Below are 18,019 nucleotides of genomic sequence, written 5' to 3' on the forward strand. Positions count from 1 at the left end.
TAAAATGGAAGGAAATTGTTACAAGTGCAAAGGAACACTAACCACAATCATTGTGGTGTTATTTTCTTAATAAAAACGAAATTAAATTTTATTTTATCAGACCATTTTCTAAATTGTTTCAATCATTTATATAAAGAGCAATTGTTTGTTTGTATATCTAAAATTCAGAAAATAAGTAAACATACCCACAAATCTGATATATTATTTTTCGGTATTGCTTAGGACAGAATATAAATATAATTTTATTTTTATGCGATATGCATTTCTTTGGGTGTAGCAAGAGTAAAATTAGTCAGGGTGGGAGTAGATCGACATTTAGAACAAAGTGCTTATTTTTTTTGTTTTTCTTTTTTTTCTTTTCCATTATGTTTAATTTATTACTTTATGGAAATTACCAAGACTTGAGAAACGCTAATTCCCTGAGGAAATCAACATAGTCATCTTCAAGTCTAAGCATTTGTCATAAATTGTTCTCATAAGTCATCAAATATTATTAATTCCATTCATTATTATCAATCCTCTCATAATATTCATTATTCAGTCGTCAATCTCTCATTAATTCCTATCCTCAAGAGGCTTTTAGGCTTATTAAATGGTGCCTTAGGACAGGAAATCGACATTAATTAAATTTTGATATGTCATGAAGATAACTAAAACAATTTGAAGATCTCTTGGTATGTAATGTAATAGAAAGACGAAAACATAATTGAAGACGCCCTTTATAATTTGACAAAGTAAATACAATAGAAACTGCCTATAAACTGACAAAGTACACAACTTACACAACTTATTAGAAGCCCTTTACCACTCTGAGCACTGAGTTTTTTGTTTGTTTGTTTCTTTTTTGTAGAAAAGTAATTTTTTTACACCTACTTTTAAAATGATTCTGATAAGCTTTCATTGTATACCCAAACAATGTACATGACATTTGTAGCATATAAATAAGATTGTCAAAATAAATTGTAAAATTTGAATAATTTGCATATTGTGATGGTGGCCATCTTCAATTTATGAGATTGATTATCCATTCCTGGAAAATTGCCAACCTCTCTTTTTTTTTTCTTTTAAACATAGGAGTCATCACTTATCAAGGCCCAGAGGCCAGTTGAAGATAAAGGTTATCTCATTAATCCTTATCCTTGAATAGATTTTAGATTTGATAAGAGGTGATTCGTAAATAAAAAAAAAAAATAAATGAATAAATTTCGAGAAATAGGGGTAATGTGGAGGTCAATCCTTTATGGCCGTTATTCCTACATTGAGGAAAATATGCATTTTATTCCCTTCTAATTTTCCACGTTTGCCACCTTATGAAAATAGGGTCAGTCTATAATTTGGAGGGTACGTTAATTTTTTAACATTTGTTTTTTATTGAAAAAAAAAAGTATTTCAACTCATAGCAAAACATAACTGGGTGAAGAAACCCTTGTTTAAAAACTAACCAGGAGTGGTACTAACTGTCAGAATCCTTTCTCTGCATTAAATATAAACTGTCATTTCCAGATTTTGTTTAGAAAATATACACCAACAAAATAAAATTAATCTACAAACGAATTGTATTAAAAAAAATCATAGTTTCTGAATAAGAAGACTCAACAACAGTTGAAATTATGTTTAGGAACTTTTGAGATGAGGATTGATAATTTGGATTATTTGGACTACTGTTTTCATCTTATATGTTATTCTCATAACCTTTGGATCAATGTAACCTCTGACTTTCTTGAAGTGCATTAAATTCAAGTCTGGAATTTTATGGCATTTCATATTGAACCCTTTATTTAATATGTTGGCCTGAGGCACAACAGATAAAGTGCTAAGTAATTAATCAGCGACACCTGAGTCTTCTAGAGGTTGAAAGTTCAATGGTATGGAAGTCTCCGTTCAGTCTTGAAAGATAATGAATACCCCTGTAAAGGTAGCTGCATATGTAATTATCAGGCAAGGGTTGTGCAATATCCAACCACACCTCCTGATTCGGCACTACTCGAGTCCAGTGGCAAGTAGAAGTCCAGGACAACTGGAAACAATGCCGAGATAAGCAGAGAGCGCATACAGCGGCTGTAATGCCCCAAATAGTCAACGGTGATCTGATAGAGACCGGTGTGTCAACAGGCGATGTTAATAATATCAATTTCTTCAACCCTGTCATGGTTGATGGGACAAGAACAATCTGTCCCATAGATAAACAAATGGTTCATTTTGAAAGTCCATGCAGATTCCCGGAGTAAGACAAAATGCAAAAAAAAAAAAAAAAAAAAGTTGAAGTTACCCTGATCGAAATATTGTGAAAATAATACTGATAATGAGAACAATCGTCCAAAGAAACCACATAATACAATTCACATGTTGTAAGACTAAACAACCAATTAACCAAAAAAAGAAGAAGAAAAAAAACTTTCTTTCTAATAAATTACTTTTATAAAATTGTTCTTTACTTTAGCTTAGTCTTTAATAATAAAAAAAAAAATTTCTCTTTTAGGGAGAGAGTTATTCATATTCTAATTTTCTCTTGAATTATTTTGCAGGCAAGGTAAATATATAATCGACAATTTTTAAAGTGGACATGTTCAGGTCTAGCTACATCTTATGTCGGTGCATTATAAAAACGAAGTTAAAAGTCCAGAATAGTTAACACTCGATAATTTGTAAACACAAAAAAATAATATAATTTATGTCAAATGCATTAGAATGAAGTTATTTACCTAACTCTTATAGCTGTAACATTTATAACACTTTATTTCATACTTTTTAAAATTTATTTTTATTTCTTTCTTTCGAAATTTTTTTTAATAAATGTAGATTGTTGCACAGATAGATTTAAAAGAAAGAAATAGTATGAAATAAAAAAAAAATATAAATATTACAACTATACAAGTTAGGGAGAGAATTTAATTCTAAGGCGTTTAATATAAAATATTTGGCATAATCACATCGAACACATTAGTTCTTGCTAGATCACCAATGTTACATGACATTGAGTTTCATTAAGAAATTGGTGACAATTTCTGAATACCCGCTCTGCAAAAAAAAAAGAAAAAAAAAGAAAAAGAAAAACACTGCAAAATCTAACTCCTCATTTTAGTTGATTCGGACATACATACGACTGGAAACTATTTATGAATTTAATATACATTATTTATATAATATTCAGAAGAAACTGACTCAGTTTGCCCAGTTGAATGCCTTAACAGGTCACAGGATATAAATTATGTGTTATGTTTTTTTTTTGGGGAGCGGGGTCAAAGTTATTGAGTGTTAACTATTCTGTACTCTTACCAAAAAGAAATTTGTTTTGAATTCCTTGTTTTATTTTTAATCTCGGATAAATTTAACATTTTCTTTTTTCCAGCTTTTATTCTCAGTCATTTCTCCTCTGGTGAGACAGACTTCTTCCGAGTTCGCTCGCAATTTTCTCTCGCCGCTAACGATTCCGAAAAGGCCAGGCTTTATTCAATCATCCATTTTATGTTATGGAATGGATTAGAAAAAATAAACACTCTGCAAAATCTGTTTTTAAAGTTTTGTTCCAATGCGAAAAAAGTTTATGCTTTATTGGCTTTATTTCATGAATCATCGACAAAGCTTTTCTCTTTCTGTAGCGAATTAAGATTTCCCAAAGTGTCGTCATCTCTAAGGTGATTTAAAAGAATTTCCTTGCAATTCTTTTGCTTATCTGCTCAAATAAAAACGATTTTACCACTAAAAGCAATTCTTCTTGTATATTTTCTTTTTACTTATTTTTAAAACTATGGATTTTTTTTGTGTGTAAGATTTAAAATCTTTATTTATCTTAATCAATTGTAAGACTTGAAGAGGGTCCCAAAAACTGTCATGTGCTCCGATGGACCTGCTGCACTTGTGTCCCTTTGATGTAAATGCCCCCAATCAACCCATCAGTCAGCAAGATCCTATCCCCTCACTGTAGAGTTCCTCAGATGATGTATGACTTTCTACCCAAATAGCTTCTTTCCTCAAATTGATAACCTTTGAAATCAACTCTCTGCTTCCAGTTTCCCAGACTGTATCAATTTTAAATGTAATGTGAACAAGCATCTCCCTGAACAACTCCCCACCTAGGATGCCCCGAATTCACAGCAGCTACTTAAATCTCTGTAGCATTATGCCTTGTTTGGAGTGAACAAAAGTAAAAAAAAATTTTTTAATTAAAAACAAAAACTTAGTCTTATGGCATTCTGTTCAAGATTGAACACAAGACAGTAAATCTTTTCCAGTGCAACCTGTCCTGAACAACTACCTCCATCCTCGTCTTTGAGATGCATGAGCCAACTTGAGAACAGGCCAAACAGATGTAAGAAGGGGGTAATATGTAAAATGCAAATTTCATACAGTTCAGATCACTCCGAATAAAAATCAGTTCAATATTTACGATATGAAATAGTTTATAATAAATAAATCGATAGAATGTTATATTCAAAATGATACCATTTTCATGTAGAAGTCTTAAGTAATAAGAATAAAATAAAAAAATTACTTAAAATTTCTACTCACGACTGACAGAACAAGAGCAATCTACCTCTGTGAATTAAATAAAGGTTTCAGTTTGAAATTTTGGTACAGACTTTAAAGTTTGGCAAAATGCACCTGAAGAAATTTGGACGTTACATCGGCCAAAACGTTGTGAGAATAACAGAGGAGAGCAGTAGTTTGAATAATGCATGAATATTCTACTTGTAATTTTATTATAAAATAAGACTATTATCTAGAATTTTTACATTTCATTGTATTTGGAGCTTTTAAAAAAAAAACTTAATTTCAAGTAAGTAAAATACAAATTCTTCCGACTTGCACGTATTTAGGAAAACAAAAATAAATAAAAACCTTTACGGTATACCTACTTGTCATGGCATGAACATATTATATTCCAAAAATCAGTTAAATTGATTCAAGTAGTTTTTATTTTATTTGGGAAAATCAAATTTTGCGACTTTTAGCAATTAAAGTTTTCATTATTTTGAGACAAAATTTTTGTAGTCGAATTATATTGTCGGCCTTGAATTTTGGCAAAATTTAAAACATGGAATGCAGCTCATAAAATTTGATTTGTTAAAAAAAAAAAACTACTTGATCAAATTACGTGATTTTTGGAATACGCCATCTTCGTTTCATGACAGGCACATACATCAAAACACTTTTTTGCATTTTATTTACTTTAAATTTTCATTATAAGTGCAATTCTAAATAAGCACCAAATATCTTCTAGAATTTCTATCATTATTTTTATGGCAAGTGCTCGACTGAACTTTAATCTATGGTTCTCCCTTGCCAAACTTTCACAAAAAACACTCTACTAGCTACAATCACTATATATGATCCCCCCAAACTCTATATGGTTAAATCTAAATGCAGATTCCATGAACAAAGTTTCTTTCCCAGAACTACCTGCTTGTGGAACACTGTTCTGCTAGCCTGCTTCCCGGTTGAATATAACATTAGCCTTCAAATCCAATGTAAACAAGTTATTGCTGAGCCGTCCCCATAAATAATCAAATTCTACCCAATTTACACCATTAACTATACTACCACCGTACATTCATTACCCCTTATCCTTGAGTGGTTTTCGGACTTTGATAAATAGTGACTCTCAAGTAAAAAATTAAAAAAAAAAGCCATCGGGTACTTACAGAATGGACCATGTGAATGCTTCCAACATCTTAAGTAAAAGTGTTTCTGTGAATCAAACTTCATTCGTCTGGGTTGTCAGTTTATTTAGCCATCGCCACTTCCCAGAATTTATGATAAAAGGTAAAATATATTTTTTAAATATAATAAATTAAAATAAATAAATGAATGTTTGAATAAATAGAAAAGAAAATGACTGTTTAGTTAGCATATGCTAACAAAAATAAATGAAGTTTTCACCTATAATAAATGAAATAAAATAAACCTAATGAAAGTAAAATGCTCATAAAATAATCATTCATTAGTAAATATGAATCCAGTAGATGATCGTAATAAATGAAAGTAACGCAATATAAAACAAAGTCTTTTGAATAAGTAACACCTTTTACTTCCGACTAGTTTCAAAAGCGGAAGTCGTTTAGATTGGTAAATGTGACCGCCATATTGTTTGTAATGTAAATAAGACAGCTGTAACTTAGGAATTTTGTAAAGGAAACAGTTTAGTTTTGTTTCCTGATGTTTACAGTGTTTTATGTAAGTAGTCAAGTCTTTATTTATCTGGAATTTGTAAATGGCAAAGTATATTTCTTTTGATATGTGTGTCTGTATGTAGGCCAATCGATATGCCGAGCAGCAACTAATTTGAAATATTCTGAATAAGATCATTGTTTGTATTTCAATTAATCAGACTAATGTTCTCATCTTGAGTGTTCATTGTACAACGTTTTAGTTGATGTAATCTCTGACTTTCTTCAGATGTATCTTGTCGAACTTGGGGAATCTTTTTGTCAAACTCTGGTATCTGCACGGAATTTCAAATTGAACCGTTTGTTTAATCCATGGGGGTAGCATACTCCCATACCACTGGACAGAAGTCCTATGTAATTAGCAACTGTATCCCGAGCGCCGCCTACACTGAGGAGTGTAACTTACAACAACCAAATCCTACTAAGTACTTTATCCACTATGCCATAGGTCTTTGTGGAGTTTGACAAGATACACCGGAAAAATGTTGGAGGTCACATCAACCAAAATACTGTGAAAACAACAATCAAGATAAGAACAGTAGTTTGAAGAATCCAAATAATTTGAATAATCAATCCTCATCTCCAGAAACAGCAGAACTTGTTAGTTTTCATTTTTCAGGTGTATCTTGTCGAACTTCATAAGGCATAGTGGATAAAGTACTTGGTAAGATTCTGTTTTTGTAAGTTATATTTTCTGAAGGCTGAGAGTTCAATCCTCAGTGCAGAAGGTGCATTGCTAATTACTTCTGCCTAGTCATGACTGATGGAATGAGATCATGCTGCCTCCATGGATTAAATAAAATGTTCCATTCGAAATTCTGTGCAGATTCTTGAAGTTGTCAAAAAGAGTGTATTTGAAGAAGGTCGGAGGTTACATCGACTGAAATATTGTGCAAACAACACTTAAGATGAGAACATTATTCCAATTTATCCAAATAATATGAAGAATCATTCTTCATCTAAAAAAAAAAACACCTCCGAACTAGAAGTTCTTTTTTTTTTTTCTTTTTACAATTATAAAAGTTATTGGTAAGTTTATAAGGTAGGAATGGGGGGAAAAATCTCATTTTTTATGGCATGTTAATATTAGTTTTCCAATAAAACAAAAAACGTTTTTTATTTATTCATTTATTTATTTTTCTTTGCTTAAGAAAATCTTAGCAAATGAGTTGCTGAAATTAACTTTTTGTGCAAGTCCAGAATTTGACGTAATTTAAGAAAACAAAAATGCAGGAAAATCTTTGACCTACATATCCGTCACAAAACGAAAATGTCATATTCCAAAAATCACATAAATTGATCAAGTAATTTTTTTTTTAATTTTTTTTTTTAGCGATTAATAGCAAATTGTAACCATTACAAGACTTATTTTGATCTGTTTCTGGAGAGGTTGTTATGGTGGAAGTAACCAATAATGAATTTAAAATATGGTGGAACTTATAAAATTTGATTTTCTTAGTTAAAAAAAACTACTTGATCAATTCATGTGATTTTTGGAATATGATATTTTCATTTTGTGAGAGTACAAACACCATAAAGATTTTTTTCTGTATTTCTATTTTTTAAATAGGTTGTATTCTGGACTTGCACCAATTTTTCACTTTTAATTTTTCATTTTACATTTTTTAAATTAATTTTAAAAACTGTTTTGTATTTGAATTACTTAAAAAATAATAAAATTATTAGAAAGTGATACAATTGAAATTAAAAAAATTGCATTGTGTTGTTTTTCTAATCATTTTATTATTTGTCCATAGTTCAAATTTCCATATGTCAACAATGCTCAATAAGCAGAAATATTCTCAATTTATACTTGTTTTGTATTTGTTTTTATTTAATTTCTTATTTCTCTTTTTTCACTGTTTGTTTTTTGTCCAAATTTCCCATAATACAAAACGGCTAATCCCAAAATGTGTATATATATCCCTTCCCTTTTCGTACAAGAATGAAATGATTCCCAATTTCTGCCTTCTTCCATAAAAATAATATTGCCTGTTATTATCGTTTGCTAGCGATCAAGTAAGTTATCTCCCTGTAAACAAGGGTCCAAGTAAGTAATGATCTTTAATTGTTTAGTCATTGTTTAGCGATTCCTTAGTTTGATATCAAACGAGACTTTGTCTCGTTATTTCTAGTCCTGCATGTTTACTTTCCATTTGATTCCGACACATGTGAGCAACAACAGCAGCAACAAAAATCCCTCTTTATCTTTATATATATATATATATATTTCACGTGAAACTTTTGCAGTGCTTCTTTAAAATCAACACTACTATGAAAAAAATGATTTCTTTTTTTTTTTTTAAATAGTCCAAATTTTGATATAAGTACGAGGAAGAGTCGTTCAGGTATAAAACTGGTAACTAGATGTGAATAAAAAATATTGAAACTAAAGCTTAAGACTTACTTATAGATATGTAAGATATATATATATATATATATTAGAACCCCGAGATACGGCATTAAAAATTAGTAACAAAATACAGTACAGTACATAATGCACATGTATATAACCAAACAACATTATAAATAACACCATAAGGCCGGGCAAATACCATAACCAGGGGCTGGAAAAACATTGTATTCCACATCATAACCTGAAAAAAACCTATCCTAGGGTCACCGTATCCCGAGGTTCTACTCTGTGTGTCAGCCCTTCCTTTGTGTGTGCTTTTTTAGCGGGAAGCGTAGATATCTAGTGAAAAACACACACAAAGGAAGGGCTGAACCCAAGGTCAACTGGGCCTTTGTCCTGTTAGTGCCTGCCCATTAGCTGATTAGGAAGGGAGCGGTGGTAACTAGAAAGCTGATTGGCTAACTAAAAACTCAATAGAATGCGTGTATATAAAAACGCAAGACAACCACAACTCTTCGCATAAGCCTGACGAATCCTAGCATGGATGAAATGCAGAATATTTTGTGTACTTTAATTGCCATATATATTTTTATAACTTACTACCTAGCTCTACCTATGTATTGAGCACTGTTGAAGTAAATGAAGTTTACACATAAAATTATACTTTTGTATATTAATTTATGTGATTAAATAAAGTAATATATATATATATATATATATATATATATATATATATATATATATATTAATCCTCCAATTTTTGGTGTGCATAAATTCACTCTTAGATTATTCGTATATTTCGCTAACAAAGAAAGGAGAAAAAACTTAATAAGAAAAATGAATGTTATATTATTAGAAAAGTAGTCCTATGCAAAATTACTTAGCATATGTTGTCAAAAATAAAATGTGCTAGATGAAAAATAAAAACTGAATTACCATTGTTTTCTAATCAGCAGTTCCGCAGTTGAATCCAACAAATGTTTAGATCATTAGAATAGACCCCCAGCACCCTGTTTCAGGCTCTATCCTCCTTACAGTATGTTCCTGTGGTGATCTCACTTCTCTTCAGGGCCCTTTAATTATTAATGCTGGTTGGATTATTGGCCACATAGTGTAGCTGTACAGCCCCACTACTTTCAAGTATTTTCTCTCTTAGGCAACCCCTCCAGTGCTTTCAAGCCAGGCAGCATCCTGCCAGATAAATAATGATTCTTTCTCTGCTACTTTTTGCACTTTCTTTCTCGGGTGCTTGACTTCACTTTGATTGAAGTCCATCTCATATTTAAGCGGTTGGAGAAGATTTCTGTTGACTTATCCTCTCAATCAAATCACAAGATGATTGTGACTTGCTGTTTATCCCTTAAAACAATGCTATGTATAATAAGAAAAATAGTGCACGCGCACACACACACATATATATAAATATGTGTATTTGTATACAAAAACAATATGCACCCACACACAGATTCATAACTGATATAAAGAAAAAAGAATGAAAAACAATACAGCAAAAACATTATTTTCAACTATCACAGAAATTAACATTTCTATGTGATGCATCACTTGCTAAATCTTCTGATAAATGTGCTATCTACTACCAATTTGAATGGAAAATCAAAAGGACTACAGGATTTTCATTTGACTCCTTTTTTAATTCTTTTCACAATATTTTTCTTTTATATTCAAGAATTATTTTTGTTGCAAATTACTGATGAAACAATTCCAATTCCGATATAATTATTCCCAATTCCGATATAATTAGATCTGTTCGAAATTATTGATTAGGATACAATTACAGATTTCGATTATTTTTTATTTATTTATTTTTTTAATTTTCGGATTACCTAAAAACCCAGATAGAGTATGTGTATATTTTCGTAAGCATACAGTGGGAACGTACATTACACAGATCTTTCTATTTTTTCTGTAATCTTTTCTTTGTAAATGATTGAAAATAGTAATTCAGTAAACTCTTTTCCCCTACATTATTTACATTCTTACTATTTATCCATTTGTGCGATTTTACCTGTGTGGTTTTTACTGTGTCATTTTTTGAGGTTTCATTTTTACCTAAAATAGTTATGATACATAGACTTTTGGGTGCTTCATCCAGATTGAATATGGATATCACAAAGAAAAAAAATAACAAGAAACCTTTGACAGAATATTACCGCCATTATCATATCAAAGGGTGGTAATTCCTTTTTTTGCATTTAAATAAAAAGAATGTTGATTTCTTTCCCCCAAAATTAAAAATTTTTTTCTTTGACTTTCATAATGATAACAATATTTTGTGTTTGGCTTAAAATTGGATTTATTTTATAAAAACAAACTGCTGGATGAATTTCTGTAATTTTTGATGAACAGTATTTATTTTCCTGTACAAATACATAAAGGTTTCTATGTTTAATCTAGATTTAAACTGTTTTGTAGTTTCAAAACAAATATTTTTGTAATTAGTAAAAGCAATGTGAAACTCTGTCTGCCTGCTTTCCACCTGACTACAACTTGGATGTCTTCAAGTCCAACGTTAACAAATTCCTAATGAACCGCCCCCTTAAGTAAACACTTCATCAAATCTCCACACTAACGTACTGTACTTGCAATAACCCTTATCCCTGAGTGGCTTCCGGGCCTTGATAAGTGGTGACCACTATGTAAAAAAAAAAAAAAATTAAGTTTTAAAGAAACAATAAATGGAAAGAATTGTTTTGGAAATGGAAAATTAGGCCAAATTTTTTTCTGATTTCAATACTCCTAAAAATTCATATTTTTCTGATTCTCAATTCCAATTAATTGTCCCAACATTATTGCAAGTTTGTCTAGACTTTTTTATTCATTTTTTTTTTTTTTATTTACAAAATTACTCTTGGTCTTTTGTAAATTGTCCTGTAATAAATTAGCTATTTGTATAAAAAAAAGTTAATCTTTGGGGAGATGATATCCTGCCCATAGAACAAATACTACATTGTCTCACCCCCAAGAAAAAATAGAAATGAGGGTACAAAAAAAAGAAAAACAACCTTAACCCTACCTCCGAATTAAGCATTTAAGGATAGTGCATAAACTTCAAATATTATATCAAACTGAATTGATCATTAAATGTTCTAATAATTATAGTACTCAAAAAACTTCAATCAGAACTAGCGCCCATACTTACAAAACTGTTTAAACATTGTCTTAAGGAGAATTTCTGCCCATCACCCTGGAAAATCTCATCAGTATGCCCTGTATTTAAGAATTCAGGTGATCGCTCATCCCCCTCTCAGTACAGGCCAATAAGTCTTCTTTGTGTCATGAGTAAGTTGCTGGAATCTGTGTTAAATAGAGAAGTAATCAACAATCTCAGCAAAAATAACCTTCTTAGTGACAAACAATATGGTTTCCGTTCTGCTAGATCTACAGCAGATGTGCTTACAGTTATATCTCATAAGATTAGCAAATTTTTCGACGGAGGCAACCTTTCTAGGGCAATTTCTCTTGACATATCAAAGGCCCTTGATAGGGTATGGCATAACGGTTTACTTCACAAGATCTCTAGCTATGGTATAGCTGGAAATTATTAAATCATTTCTCTCTGATAGGTTCATAAGAGTAGTAGTTGATGGGCAAAAATCAGAAGCACACAGTATTAATACTGGAGTCCCTCAGGGGTCCATCCTGGGCCCAAATCTTTTCCTGATCTACATTAATGATCTTCCAAATCACATCCTTACATCATTCGTAGACATTTATGCTGATGAGACTACCATCTATAGTAGCACATCTAAGACTGTAAATGACCAAGTTCTTTCCAATTTTCTCTCCTCTGATCTTGAGCAAGTGGTACAATGGGGAAAGAGGTGGCTTGTTACTTTTAATGCATCTAAAACCAAGCTTCTATCTTTATATTATCAACGTTTTGTTCTTCATCTGGCATCAATTGAAATGAATGGCACTCGTCTTGGGGAGACCTCAAGTTTTGACAGGCTTCTGGGCTTGACCTTTACTCCTGATCTTAAATGGAATACGTACATCAAATCTGTTGCCAAGGCCGCTGGAAAAATGGTGGGATCCTTCTATCGATCCAGTAGATATCTCACTGCTGATGCAATTCACTATCTATATAAGAACCAGGTACGTCCAAGGATGGAATACTGTTGCCACATCTGGGCAGGAGCTGCTAGAAAGGACTTGTCCTGCCTTGATAGAGTTCAAAATAGACTTTGTAGCCTCGTAGGAAATGTCCTTTTGTCTTCCCTCCAACCTCTATCTCACAGAAGAGATGTTGCAAGTTTGTCTCTGCTATATCGTTATTTTCATGGCAAGTGTTTGACTGAACTTCAGTCCATGGCCCTCCTCGCCAAACTTTCACAAGAAACACTCGTCTAGCTTAAAACACTATCAATAATTCCCCCCCCCCACTCTTTATCTGTGCCTAAACATAAACGAAGATTCCATGAACAAAGCTTCTTTCTTAGAACTGCACGCCTGTGGAATTGTCTTCCATTTTCCTGCTTTCCAACTGACTACAATATGGTTGTCTTCAAGTCCAACGTAAACAAGTTCTTGATGAGCTGTTCCACTAAAGTTAACAAATTTACCAAATTTCCATCACTAACGATTAGTATATTGTCCAATTGACTACTGTACACTCTTAATCCTTATCCTCGAGTGGTCTCTGGGCCTTGATAAATGGTTATGCCTATGTAAAAAAAAAGTTTCAACTTTAGACAGATAGTAAATCTTCATTAGTAATAATTATGGGCTACTGGGACAAAAATGTGTTCTTTTTACTTGTTGCGGGGCCAGTCGTCCGGGGACAATCGACCCAACAACTAACAAGGTAGACATGGGGAAAAAGTAAACAGCAAAAAGCAAAGAAGAAAGACACACAGGTTGTTTGGTTAAAGACGAGGGTTCACCTTTTATTAACAAAGGAAGCGAAAGATCATATGATCTGGATGCTGGTTGTCCAGAAGGTCACACGTCACTGGAGGCTAAGGTCTAGAACAGGTACTCTAGACATAACGTGGTTTGGAGTTGCTCGCTGGGTCTGGAATGATCATCTGAACGTCAGGGCGATCCGGAGTGGACGGTGAACACTAAGAATGAGGTGGTCAGTGTTAAGGAATGGATGGTCGGTAGGGAGCCAGGTGCAGGCGAGGTTGCAGGCCAGAGTAGTGGGGTGCAGGCGAGGTTGCCAGAAAACTGTGAGAGGAGCTGGAAGGTACCAAGGGCTGGAAGGTTGCAGGAATGAGCAGGAAGCTACTGGAGTGAGGTGAAAGCCCTGGAGACTGGGAGTGAAGTTCGCTGCTGGTGGGTCTTAGGAGGCAAGCAGTAGTGAATCGCATTAGTAGAAAAACTTATTAGCCCTGATAAGGGTTGGTTGAGCTGTTTGAACTGCTGCTGTCAACATGACTGGTAGCGTCAGTCATCGTTTCGGAAGCCTCCTCCTACTTCCCGGCCAATTCTGGCGCAGGCCGAAACTTGCCCTGTTGGAGCCGAGGCTGGCTGTATTCATTTGGCCAGCATGATAGAGGTGTCGCTCCCAATAAGACAAACAAACGACTCTAATTAATTCCAGAACGAAATTTATGCAATCAAAAGTAGCTCGGGAGTTTGTTGATTCCATTTAAATTAATTTTGTCTAAAAGGTAAAAAGTCAATTACCTGAATTATTGGCATTTTGTTTGATATATTTGAATTCTAATGTGCGTAGCGAAGTCGATGATGAAAAGAAAGGGAAAGTGAATATATTCACTGAACCTGGATATGTTCATACGTTTAGCTGGCATTAGCCTATCGCGTCCTTTGTTTAAGGAAAGGTGAAGAGAAACAACGGGGATGGAGAAAGAAAGAAAAATGGAGGTGGTGATTTGAAACCACAACATACTAATGAGTCAAGATGTATCAAGTCATTCAAGGATAAGGGTTGTTGAGATAAAAGGATTGTCGGTTAAAAGATGAGAAATCTTATGAGTTAATAGAAGGAACTGAGTTTGATTATTTATGAGGTCGATTTATGACAAGTATGTATTATCATTTAATTTGAAAACGACTGTTATAATCTATATGGAAGAAGTGTCATGGTAATATGTTCTAAAAAACGAAAAGTCCTTACAAAGAAGGTGCTAGAAACCTTTAGGAAAAAAGGAAAATCTTTTTTTTTTCTTTTTTTTACATTGTGGTAGAAAAGGAGTATTTGCTATGAATGTCTAAGGAGGTTAAAGCTCAGTTGAACCCACTTCCATGGAAATAACGGTAGAGTAAAGAGAGTAACAATGTCTCTTCTGTTAGAAAGATAATGTGAGGAACAGCAGAGATAATCTCTCTCCATTAGATTTTGAACTCTGTTGATGCGATATAGAGTCCTCTGAATGGCATTTCCCCAAATGTGGCAGCAGTACTCCATCTTAGAATGCATCATGTTACATATTTATCTATATCATGCGCATGAAATACTGTATTTTAGTGAAGGGGATGCAAAAGCTCCCAACAAAATACGTTTGTGCTTGTACTCATTACACCACTGTGATTTCCACTACAAACATAGCAAAACATTTTATAATAATGTCTACTTTGATTTAACGCACACATGTTGGCAGTGTTACAGCCATGCTAAGTATAAGAGAAATAAGTACAATCTATTAAGATAAAAGTTAGGTATGTTTATATATTTCTATGTATAGAATTCACTTCTAAACTAATTAATTGCTAATTATGAATTTTAGAACACAGGTGTAAGGTTGAGTAATATGGCTATATTTAATATAATTTACATTTATGCAAAAGAGGTTAGAAAAGGGGGTGAAGCCTTTCATAAAAATTCAAATACATTCGATTATGAAATTTGAACAATAGACATGAATCCTTAAATGTTCTCCTAGTTTCAGTTTCTTTAAAGTATCTTAAAGGATTTTTAGAAAGTATAGAAATACAATCTCCCATTTGAAAATTCAAATAGTTCAGATTTGCATTAAATTCGGTCCAGGGCCATTATATACTAATTAAGCAAGATACTCCTGAATTTCTAATTTGTTAAGATCCCTTAAGCTTAAAATTAAAATTTAAAACATTTTCTGTAATGAAAATCATGTAATGAATTTTGGTAAAAATTGAAATAAAAAACATTAGGTTTAATATCAACAATATTGATGTTAATCTTCATAGGAGAATATAAGATTGACACAAAATTATTCTGCTTGGGGAATTGATTTTGCCCTTCCCGTGACGGGTATTTTTCTAGTTAATTTGTAAATGTAACTAATCTTATTTTTTATATTAAACTCAAATCAATTTTGTTTTTATGAGATTTTCGTTTGGATAAAGTTATTTTATGAAACCTATTTCTGTTAATTTTGGTTCTTGTTAATTTTAAAGATTCCTTAAATGTTGAATTGAAAAATGGTTTTACTTTTTCAAGAAATGCAAGGAAAGAGAAATATTTTCAGCAACTTCAATCATTTTTTTTTTTTTTTAAATCAAGAAAATGGAACAATCCTAATCTAATTAATTTAAATCTCTATAAAAATATTTTAATTCATCTGAATTTCTATAAAGAAATAATTTTGGTAATTTCATTATATTTACAAATATCTGAAAATTGTTTTAAATAAAAAGTAACTAAAAGTTTTCTAAATCTTTCAATTTATTTCGCCCGACTTTTGTCTAAATTGTCTAAAAATAATTTTAGTGCTTAAAATAAAGTCACCCTCATTCTACTCAATTCAAAAGATGAAGAAATTTGTTTGGGTGCGTGTGTTGGGGGTAGAACTAGTTTGCAACTTTTCTTTGGCTATTCCTGTCATTGCTTCTTTCTTTCCACGTAAATCAATTTTCCATTCTATTTGGCTTCCCCGAGTGCTGGCTTTTATGCAGTCAGTTTCTCTTTGTCATTCAACAAAATCGAAACAAAGTGAAAAATGACGATTCCTAATGAGATTGACCATGTTTCAATAAAATTCGCTTAATCTTAATGTTCAGATCATTTTTAGAATTTAAGTTTAAATTGTCTGCGATTTCAGTTAAATTAGGATTTTTTCAAAAGGAAACTGTCTTTTAATATGTTTAATATGAACAGATAATAAAAAAACTGATTAAAATAGCTAAGTACTTGCATATGGTGCAATCGTGTTGACACACCAATTCGCATTAGATCATCAAAGTTAAACGAGAAAAACCAAACAGATACTACACTACCCTCACAGAGAGGTAATACTTGGAAAGATAGGCTTATGATACCTCCGAAGGATCTGGTGCTGCCACATCAGGCTGTCTGAAAATGTCAGGTTTCTTGGCTTAAATGCACCAAACCTTTATGTCATTGTTTTTTTGTTTTTCCTCTTCCTTTGAAAAACTCAATCATGTTCTGCAAAGCAACAATTTTCTTCTGCAAAACAACCAAACCAAACATCGGGAATAAATATTTGACTATATAAACTTGAAGCATAAAAACTTTTGCCAAAATGATTGGGTTCTGCATTAAATAACCTGAAATGTTGTAAAACAAAACAACCAAACCTTCCAAGAAGTAGGTAATGCTTCGGAGAATGATCTCATTACAACAGAACAGATACACCACATTCTGAATTGAGAATTGACTGATAGTACAATAGTACAATTTAATAGAAATAATACTATAGTTTCATCTACAAACATACAGATACCTAATCGTCATTTGTAATAGATGAAACCGATGACCTCAGAAAAACTCTGGTTTACAATTAAAAAGAAAACCCAGAAAAATGGCCGTTGAATTTGCAAAAATCGCACTTTTCTACGAATATCTAATAATACATTCATTATTTTTTTCCTACAAATTTAGTAAAACTTGTGTTCATTGTTTAAATAGTATTGATTAAAGGGGAAACAACTCGTGCTGTACTTGCTACTTTTTTTATTTTATTCTAATATGTTTATTTGCTGGTGAGGAAACGACCAAGATGTTCCAAGTCTGATAATAAAGGAAAACTCTAAACTGCAGAGCTTTATCACTGTCGACCAAAAGATCTTACCAAACGTGTACAAATTATAATGATGTGTGGAAACCTAGCCAGTGTGTGTGTGTGTTGAGGATGGGCATTGCACCGAGAGAAATGATATGAAAATGACACGATGGACGTGTAATGTATTAAAAACAAGCTGAGATCTGATGACAATCTCGACAGGATAGAGAAAACTTGGCTTAGGCACGTTGAAAGAATGGATGAAAGTTCTTGGGAAATGGTCAGTTGGCAGGAGAAAGCCAAGGAAAACGTGGAAGGAAGTGATAATGATGAACTTAAAAGAAATGTGACGGAGCATGTATGAGCACATGTGAAAATAGTATCAGCAGCCAAAGGATAGATGACTAGCAAAGGTATTAGCAGCAGCAGCAACCGTTTGAGCATGTATGCAAATTAGCAAGTGTGTGCAGGCTTGTGTGACAAAAAGAAAAAAGGACAGCATGTGGTCGGACAGAAGAAAAAACGTGAACCAGGAGAAATGGGCACGTGGCCCCATGATGGCGGCAAGA

General features: G+C 32.5%; 1 protein-coding gene across 11 annotated transcripts in view; it reads left to right on the top strand.

Moving 5' to 3' along the window:
- Nucleotides 1–18,019, top strand: part of LOC145295987 (uncharacterized) — a 404,367-nt gene that overhangs the window by 338,352 nt on the left and 47,996 nt on the right. For 8 of the 11 annotated variants that reach the window (XM_080141939.1, XM_080141935.1, XM_080141941.1 and 5 more), the window contains one exon: nucleotides 3,350–3,705. The exons of the other annotated variants lie outside the window; for them this stretch is intronic. In XM_080141939.1, the coding sequence (XP_079998065.1) occupies nucleotides 3,350–3,639 (290 nt within the window). In that variant the 3' untranslated portion in view covers nucleotides 3,640–3,705. Of the gene's footprint in view, nucleotides 1–3,349; nucleotides 3,706–18,019 lie in introns of those variants that run through there. 11 annotated transcript variants of the gene reach the window in all.

The sequence above is a fragment of the Euprymna scolopes genome, chromosome 16 (genome assembly GCF_053919585.1).
Source record: "Euprymna scolopes isolate OS-2025 chromosome 16, ASM5391958v1, whole genome shotgun sequence".
NCBI classification, from domain to species: domain Eukaryota; kingdom Metazoa; phylum Mollusca; class Cephalopoda; order Sepiida; family Sepiolidae; genus Euprymna; species Euprymna scolopes.